The sequence below is a fragment of the Propithecus coquereli genome, unplaced genomic scaffold (assembly GCF_000956105.1).
Source record: "Propithecus coquereli isolate 6110/MARCELLA unplaced genomic scaffold, Pcoq_1.0 Scaffold10, whole genome shotgun sequence".
NCBI classification, from domain to species: Eukaryota; Metazoa; Chordata; class Mammalia; order Primates; family Indriidae; genus Propithecus; species Propithecus coquereli.
The window spans coordinates 19,496,249-19,505,266 of record NW_012133858.1 but is presented as its reverse complement, the minus strand read 5'-3'; the positions used below and the strand labels follow the sequence as shown (position 1 = coordinate 19,505,266).

Below are 9,018 nucleotides of genomic sequence, written 5' to 3'. Positions count from 1 at the left end.
ACTCATGGGTTTGGGGGCTCCTGGTGAGTCCCCAGAGAAGAGTCCAGAAAGGAGAATGGAAGGGGGGAGGTCTGCAAGGTGGGGAGTCCTCCTCTGCCTCACTGTCAGCCTTCTGCTTCCAGGTAAGATGGGGTGAGAACAGGGGGAGATGGGAACACTGTTCTGGGCAACATCCAGAAAAACTTCTCATTCTTCAGAACTGTAGAACATCCAGAACCGATGGGTTAAAAGTCTCTATAGTATCTATGTTTTGGCTTCCCTTTAGGGGCGGATGAAAAACCCTTTTGACTGGTCAGTACACACAGCCCCCCTCTCACTTGCCTGCAAAGACATCTACCAAATAGTCTGTCCTCCCTTTTTGCCACCTGTCCAATTCCGCCCTTATATATGATGTCCAACTTTCCCTTTTTCACCAAGATATGGTAACTATAAACAGGGTAGCTTGGGGATTGTTGACAATAACCTAACTGCTCTCCTGTGTCACTTGGGAAGATCTTGTGGTGGAGGGAAAGAACAACATTTCCTTCCCCTGGGTTATGTTTCTCTCTGGTTTGCGGGTGACCCCTGTGAGTCAGTTGGCATGGAAATATAGTGGAGGAGGCCTGGGAGAGGACTTGCTAGCTGCAGTTACGGGGACAATCTGTTACATGGTCATCAGGGGTGAGGCGGACAGCAGGGCTTTTACATTTCATTGTATGGCTCCGCCAACCCCATGGTGGGTGATCCAGGGAAGCTTCTGGAGATGGTGATGATGAAAATGGCTCCCGTAGAGGAATAAGACTCCCTGGAGGGGCTGTTTGCATACGAATTTGGATAATCTTGTACGGGAGCAAAAACACAGGAAGAAAGATCTGAGCTCTGACCCAGCTCACCACATCAGCTTCCGCCATTTGCCTACCAGCCCATACATTCTCCCCACCCTGGCAGGAAGGAAATCTTGGCCCAGGAAGGAAGGGTTCACATGCCTCTCCCAGTGTCCACATTTTCCTTCTCTGCAGAGAGGCTCTCAGGCCCCAGCCCTGGTGTCTCTCTCTGTGTTTCCTATGTGACAGAGGTACCAGGGCTGTGTTTCCTATGGAAGAGAGGTGACTTCCTCCCATAGGAAACACAGAAGTCCTGTTCCCATCTCACAAGGCATCTGCTCTCTACAGGAAGGGCAGACACCACTTTCACCATCAATTGCTCAGGCTTTCACCGGCATGGGGTGGACCCTGCTGCCTTCCAGGCCATATTTAACCAGCAGGCCGTCCGTCCAGTCACCAACTACAGCATCCCCACTCACGTCAACATCTCCTTCACCCTGTCTGCCATAGTGGAAGTAGTAAGTTCTAACTCCTACCTTCTTTCCATAGGCTTCTAATAAGGAACAAGGACTCTTGACATTGTCAATTCAACATTGCCCTGGTTCCGTGATGAGCAATGAGTCCCCTGAATGGATTTTGTATGAGTCGGATGTCCTCCTATGGAGTGGGAAGCATGCATGGGAATGTTGCAGTAACATTCTCCAGGGAACATGAATCCCGCCCTTGTGGAAATATTCTACAAAAAATGCATTCCCAGTGGATCCCCATACTGTTTCTGCACCCACATTTTCCATGCAACCTGCATTTTTCTGACCTCCTTTTCTTTTGTGAGTTGTGATTGAAAAGGTAAACTGTCAGTTGGGACCACTTATGAAACAGTGGCAGGAGGAAGAGTAGGTCCTGATTTCATGCCACTAATGATCCTGCATGGAATTTTTTTTTCTTTTTTTTTTACAGGATTCACGACTTCACCTGCTGACATTATTTCTATGGTTCAATATGGTATGTGAGATTCGGCTTCTTTTTTTTTTTTAAATAGAGACGGAGGTCTCGCTCTTGCTCAGGCTGGTCTTGAACTCCTGAGCTCAAGCAATCCTCCCGCCTCGGCCTCCCAGAGTGCTAGGATTACAGGTGTGAGCCACCACGCCCGGCCTAGATTGGGCTTCTTCCTTCTCTCTTTCTCCTTCCCTTTTTTTCTGGCTCTGCTTGAAAAAATTACATTTATTGAAATCAACAGTGCCTGAGGGAATAGATAAATCCAACCAGAATGGGGCCAGTGCTGGTGACAAATAGCTTCCGAGGCTGCCAATCAACTTTGAAAGACATGGATGGAAAACACAGGGAGAAGGAGGGTGTCCAGGTGGAAGCCCCTAAGTGAGCTTCAGGGCCCAAATGTACCCAGCATCCAGCTAAAGGTTTCCCTTGAGTGGGAAATAAAGGCCAAGAAGACTTTGCTAGCTAGAGAAGGGGAGACTTCACCAGAGACGAGAAATCAGAATTTAAAAGGAAATGAGATCAAAAAAGCAACATGCATAACAACGTATTCAGTCTCATTCTGTGTAAATAAAAATGAATGCTGGAATGTGCATTCATTTCTTTTTCTGGAATGATACACAAGAAACTGTTAATAATGAGACTGAGGTAAGATAGGGACTGAATTGAGGAGAATCAAGCGTGGAAAACATTGCTTTTTATATTATACCTTTCTGGAATGGCTGATGTTTTATCATATGCCCATAGGACACATATTTAGAAAAAAACACATACATTTATTTGCTTATTTATTTATGAGGGAATGAAAGGGCAAGAGATGCTGACCTAAACTAGCTCCAGGCTTCAGCCATAAATTGTCCCTCTGTGCCCTATGCTGTAGATCTGGGGTAACCCTTTCATCAGCTGGGACCCGGAAGAATGTGGTAACGTCAGTAAACTCACTGTGACAACTGAGAACCTGTGGCTGCCAGACATCTTCATCGTGGAATCGTGGGTATCAGGGCTGGGGAAGCTGGAGGGAAGCCCTGTCTGCAAGGGACAGGGCAGGGCAGTGCAGGGGAAACCCATTCGGTGGGGCCACTAAACACTTATTTCAGAGAGAAGCAAGATCACAGCTGATCAACTTCTTCTCTAGAAACGGGAAAATGGTCAGCAGAAAAGATGGCAGTGTGAACTTAATGAGCCCTGTCTTGCAAGAGAAAACTAACCTGATGTGAAGCCCAGGGCACATGCCTCTTTCCCCTTTTGCCGCTTAGCATGAATGTGGAGCAGATCCCAGAGGGCCTCTCTGCATATGTGACTAGTGACGGTCACATCGTGTATAGCAAGCCAATGCGGGTGACCAGCATCTGTAATCTGAACATCTTCTACTTCCCCTTTGACCAGCAGAACTGCACACTCACCTTTAGCTCTTTCTTCTACACAGGTAAGTTGCAGTAGAGGTTCTGTGATGGGGTAAATGAGATCAACTGGTGGGGCAGCAAAGAAGCACACGTAGGCAAACTCGTTTTTTTAAATACTTAAACAGGGATGGGGGGTATTTGCTGCCTGGCGACATGTGGATGGTTGGGTGGGGGAGTTGAACTTGGGAGGGGGTAAGACTTCCTAAGAAAGCCCAGAACAGAAAGGAGGCAATGGAGCAGGCCAGGCAGGTGGCTCGTGCCTGGAATCTTAGCACTCTGGGACGCTGAGGGGAGGATAATTGAGGTCAGGAATTCAAGACCAATCTGAGCAAGAGCAAGACTCCGTCTCTACTAAATATAGAGAAATTAGCCAGGCGTTTGTGGCACACACCTGTAGTCTCAGCTGCTCAGGAGGCTAAGGCATGAGGATCTCTTGAGCCCAGGAGTTTGAGGTTGCTGTGAGCTATGATGATGCCACTGCACTCTACCCAGGACAACAGAGTGAGACTTTGCCTCACAAAAGGAAAGAAAGAAAGGAAAAAAAAAAAAAAAGGAAGGAGGCAATTAAGAGCAAGGAGGTCACTTTATTGGGCAATCTGGAGAAGGTAGCTAAGGTGGTTTGTTAATTCATCACTCTAAGCCCTGCACACAGTAGGTGCTGAGCAGATGTGTGTTGACTAAGTGTTCGTCTCTCCTGCAGTGGATAGCATGTTGCTGGGCATGGACAAGGAAGTGTGGGAGATAACAGATACTTCACAGAACATCCTCAACACGCAAGGGGAGTGGGAGCTCCTGGGCATCAGCAAGGCCACCCTGAGGATGGCCGTGGGCCCCAGTCTTTTTGACCAGATCATGTTCCATGTGAGCCCAGGATTCTGGCATAGCTGTCCCCCGCATGCTCCCACTACCACCTCCCTCACCGGACCCATCTGAGTCCCGGAGCCAGAGCCTCTTACTTCTTGCCCCAGATAGAAAGCCCCTGAACACCATAACCCTCACAGCCTTCCTCTCTCCCAAGTCTCTGAAAGCATCTGCCCTTTCTGATCCTGCCAGCTCTGGCCTAGGGTTTCTTTAGAAAGCGTGGGGGAGTCTTGTCAGTCATGTGAAAGCTGCTCCTCCTGCCCCAGAAAGAACCCTTGCTGCGGTGAGGACACCAAAGAAGGAAGAGGCTAGAACCAGCCCTCTGACGCCTTTCAGTCCTAGTTTCACCCAGTTCTCTGCTCTCTCCCCACCAGGTGGCCATCAGACGCAAGCCCAAACTCTACGTGATAAACCTCCTGGTGCCCAGTGGCTTTCTCATGGCCATCGACGCCCTCAGCTTCTACCTACCTGCAAAGAGTGGGAATCGCGCCCCGTTCAAGATAACCCTCCTGCTGGGCTACAACGTCTTCCTACTCATGATGAATAAACTACTCCCTGCTGGTGGCACCCCCCTCATCAGTATGCCCCCTCCCACAGTTGGAAAATGAAAAAAGAAAAAAAAATTCAGGAGAAGCAGGGCAGGCAGGTGCCTTGGCTAGACCTGCCTAGGCTGCTGAGGCAGAAGGGAGAACCAAGGCACCCTAGAAAGGGTTGTCTGTGTGAGACACAGGAAAGGGGGGCTCCGTGGCACCCGCAGACCTGCCTCAGGCCTGCTTCTCACCCCCACCCCAGGTGTCTACTTTGCCCTGTGCCTGTCGCTGATGGTGCTCAGCCTGCTAGAGACCGTCTTCATCGTCTACCTGATGCACTTGGCCACCAACCAGCCCCCACCCATGCCGAGGTGGCTGCACTCCCTGCTGCTGCACTGCACCTGCCCAAGGAAATGCTGCCCCACTGCGCCCCACAAGGGAAAGGAGGGCCTGGGTCTCCCCCCCGCCCAGCTGCCTGGTGAGGGAAGTCAGCCCCCCACTTGTTCGTCCCACACCCTCACCTCTCTGCCCCTGCCTCCCTCCTTGGGCCAGAGACCTTCACAGCCCAGGGCTGAGTCTCTGTCCTTTCCACAGGCCTGAAGGAGCCAGTAGAGTTGGTGGGGAAGGTGCCAGGCCCCGGAGAGGCAGAGCCAGCTGGGGGCTCAGGATGGACAAGGGCCCAGCAGGAGCAGGAGGCCCAGAAGCGGCACAGGGTGGAGCTGTGGGTGCAGTTCAGCCACATGATGGACACCCTGCTCTTCCGCCTCTACCTGCTCTTCATGGCCTCTTGCATCCTCACAGTCATAGGCCTCTGGAACACCTAGGCGTTGAGTTCTGGTCGTGCAACAGCACCAGTGTTCAGTTTCCCTCGGCCTCAACTGGCTGTGCCAGACACTGCTCCTCTGCTGCAGTCTGCAAGCACAGTCCCAAACATGCCATGATCCCTGCTCCGGCCCTCCCTGTGCTTTAATGGAACCACTGCCAACACTTCCAGAAATGAGACTATATTTACAGAATAGAATGAAATCAGAATATACATGTTTATGTTGGAAATATAATCTTTACTAGAAAAGGAAGGCTTTATAATAAATGACTACAGATATTTACCAGAAAAGCAACTCATGTTACTGGTGCAGAGGATAGAGATTAAAACTCTTTTTTGGAAACAGGCTAACATATGTTATTTTCTTTTAACAAATATTTATTGAGCACCTACTATGTGTGAGGCACTGTTCTGGATGCTGAGGATACAGCAATGAACTAAACTGACAAAAACCTCCATCCTCATGGAACTCGCATGGCGGGGAGGGAGAAGAGACCAACAATGAAGAAGATAAATAAGTGAAACATAATGTGTGCGCTAAGAGGGAAGGGAGAGGGAGAAAACGGGGGAGGGGCTGCCAGTTTAGGTTGTGTGGCAGGACAAGGCTCAGATGCATTATTTCACAACACCCCAGGGAGAGGATATGTAACTTGCTTGAGGTCATTCAGCTCTTTTTTAGTATTTTTTTTTGTAGTTTTTTTCTTAGAGCTAGGCTTCAGATATGCATTTAACAGATGTTTATCAGAATCAGAGGGTATGTTACTTGCCTAAGGTCATGCAGCTCTTTTTAGGACTTTTTTCCTTTTGTAGTTCTCTTTTATGGCTAGGCTTCAGATATACAGTTAACAAATATTTATTGGGCACAGGCGATAGATAGATAGGTAGTAAGAACAAATGTCCTTGGCCAAGAGCATTTGGAGACTTGAGGATGAATCACATACAAGCTCTGTCTGTCCTCAAAGAGCTTGTAGCCCGGCAGGAGAAATAAAATATATTAATATATGTTAAATAACTTCAATTAAATGTAGAACATGTTTTTAAAGTTCTGTTGAGTGACATTGAAGAGAAAGTGCTGTAATGTTGGTGAGGGGGCAGCACGCAGGGGGAGGATGCTTTTAGCTGGAGCAATGGTTCTTAATCCTGGCAGCACATTAGAGTCATATGAGGAGTTTTTAAATAATCCTAATGCCTAGGTCTCACCCCAAACCAATTAAAGCAGAACCTTTGGCATGGGCCCAGGCTTTGGTGTGTTTAAAAACTCCCTAGAAATCCTCATGTCTGCATGTAGGCAAGAGTGTTGTGATTTTCACAGAGATTACAGGATTTTAGTAGAATGCCAAATTTGAATCCTGAGGATTTTAGCAGGTTGTTGAAATTGGTCCTCAGTGATATATAAAATTGAAAGAAAAACCTGAAAAAAGGACTTGGATTTGTCAGTCCTCTGGGAGGCCCTAACCACCCCTAGTGGGGACTCTACTGAAACCCCACTGAGGTCATTAGTAACCTTAGGGTATATGCAAAAGGGCACCCTGTGTATATTAATAGTACACCTACATTACCCACACTTTCCCAACTAAAATTTGGACATATTGCCAGATTCCTTTTCTGATTTAGAAAATAATTTATATAAACAGCCTTATAAAAATCTACAAATAAAACCACATTCATAGACTCAGTGAATTGTCTTTATTAAAAAAAACAAAGTTACAGAAAAAGAAATATAAAAGTCTCAAAGAAAACAAGGAATACATAGCAAGTAGTATGCACCTGTGATTTTCATCATTGATCTACTGTTGAAGGTGACAAGTTGATGAAATGTAATTCCACTTGTCCTTACTGAGCAGGAACTCTGTCTGTTTAAATATTAAGGGGCCTGGAATGAAGCAGAGGCATGATGGCTTCGGCAGGTTTTCATAAAAGGTTAATTTAGGCCTCTTCCTACTGGTTTGGACATAGAAAAGTTATTTTAATAATAATAACAAAGGACAACATTTACTGAGTACTTTCTATATGGCAAGCCCATTACGTTCATTATCTCATTTGATCCTCACAGCAATTTTATGAGGTAGATACCAATATTATTCCCACTTTACAGATAAGAACACCAAAGTAGAAGAAGGTCAACGTCCTTCCCAGGATCACACAGCAAGTAAGTGGTAGAACCAGGATTTGACTCAAATTTATCAAACTCTTAATCCCATGTTTTAACACATCCAGGCTATTGCCAAGGAGTGCAGAAATATAATTCCTAAACATTCTTAAACATGAAAAACTAAATGTTATGGCCAGGTGAGGTGGCTCACGCCTATAATTCTAGCCCTCTGGGAGGCTGAGGCAGGAGGATCGCTCAAGGTCAGGAATTCAAGACCAGCCTGAGCAGCAGCGAGACCCCGTCTCTACTAAAAAAACGGAAAGAAATTAGCGGAACAACTAAAAATATATAGAAAAACTTAGCCGGGGATGGTGGCACATGCCTGTAGTCCCAGCTACTCGGGAGGCTGAGGCAGTAGGTTTGCTTGAGCCCAGGAGTTTGAGCTTGCTGTGAGCTAGGCTGACGCCATAGCACTCAAGCATGGGCAACAGAGCGAGACTTTGTCTGAAATAAAAAAACAAAAAAAACCCTAAATGTTAGACTCTAAATTTAGAATGATCCCCACCAAAGAAATCCCACCTCACTCAACTTGATAATTCTTAACCTCAGAGTGTCAGTCTTCACTGTGGCTACCAGCAGGCTTTGGACTGACTTGTCTTCCCCAACTCTCACAATTTCCTTACCTCTCACAAGAACCCTGAGAAATTGGCTTGTTTGTATACACAAATAAATGCATGTATAACTGGTGAGATCTAAATAGACTCTATGGACTGTACTGCTAAAAAAATAATTTTCAGAAAAAGAGAAGATCACTATTGTCATACAATTAAAAAAAGGAGGCCAGGCATGGTGGCTCACAACTGTAATCCGAGCATTTTGAGAGGCCAATGTGGGAGGATCACTTGAGGCCAAGAGTTTGAGACCAGCCTGAGCAACACAGCAAGACCCTGTCTCTACAAAAAATAGAAAAATTAGCCAGGCATGGAGGCACACACCTGTAGTCTCAGCTACTCAGGAAGCTGAGGCAGGAGGATTGCTTGAGCCCAGGAGTTGGAGATTGCAGTGAGCTATGATGATACCACTGCACTCTAGCCTGGGCAACAGAGTGAGACCTTATCTTAAAAAAATGTATATATATGAAAAAGGAATACATGTTAAAGAATTGGGTCATAGAATATGGGAGAACCAGGCAGATGCTATAAAATGTTCAAAGGAAAAGTCAAGAAGCACAAATTTATATTTATTTATAAAGATATCACATTGCAAATGGAAGAAAAACTGCTTTTTCCACAGGTGGGAAGGAAGTCAATTGGAACTGTACAAGATGAGATAGAGTTTGCATATTGACAATGTTGAACTTTGCCCGGGTTCTGTGTTCCCAGAAAACAGCAATGCTTAAGAAATTCTCCCACCTAGGCCGGGCGTGGTGGCTCACGCCTGTAATCCTAGCACTCTGGGAGGCCGAGGCGGGCGGATTGTTTGAGCTCAGGAGTTAGAGACCAGCCTGAGCAAG

At 46.7% G+C, this 9,018-nt stretch overlaps 1 protein-coding gene across 1 annotated transcript; it reads left to right on the top strand.

The window, feature by feature from the left end:
* LOC105807088 (5-hydroxytryptamine receptor 3C-like) lies at positions 1–5,692 on the top strand. Its single transcript, XM_012640375.1, has 9 exons — positions 1–122; positions 1,152–1,321; positions 1,761–1,805; positions 2,677–2,786; positions 3,053–3,222; positions 3,900–4,060; positions 4,435–4,639; positions 4,853–5,068; positions 5,185–5,692. The coding sequence occupies exons 1-9, from the start codon at positions 5–7 to the stop codon at positions 5,412–5,414; spliced, it is 1,425 nt and encodes a 474-aa protein (XP_012495829.1). The 5' UTR covers positions 1–4; the 3' UTR covers positions 5,415–5,692.
* Positions 5,693–9,018: the final 3,326 nt, after the last annotated feature.

Excerpts from the sequence above, each read along its gene's own strand:
- LOC105807088 (XM_012640375.1), top strand. The coding sequence starts at position 5 with ATGGGTTTGGGGGCTCCTGGTGAGTCCCCAGAGAAGAGTCCAGAAAGG. Across the intron at positions 1,806-2,676 it reads TATTTCTATGGTTCAATATG|ATCTGGGGTAACCCTTTCAT; the intron begins GTATGTGAGATT and ends CCTATGCTGTAG. Across the intron at positions 2,787-3,052 it reads GACATCTTCATCGTGGAATC|CATGAATGTGGAGCAGATCC; the intron begins GTGGGTATCAGG and ends TTTGCCGCTTAG.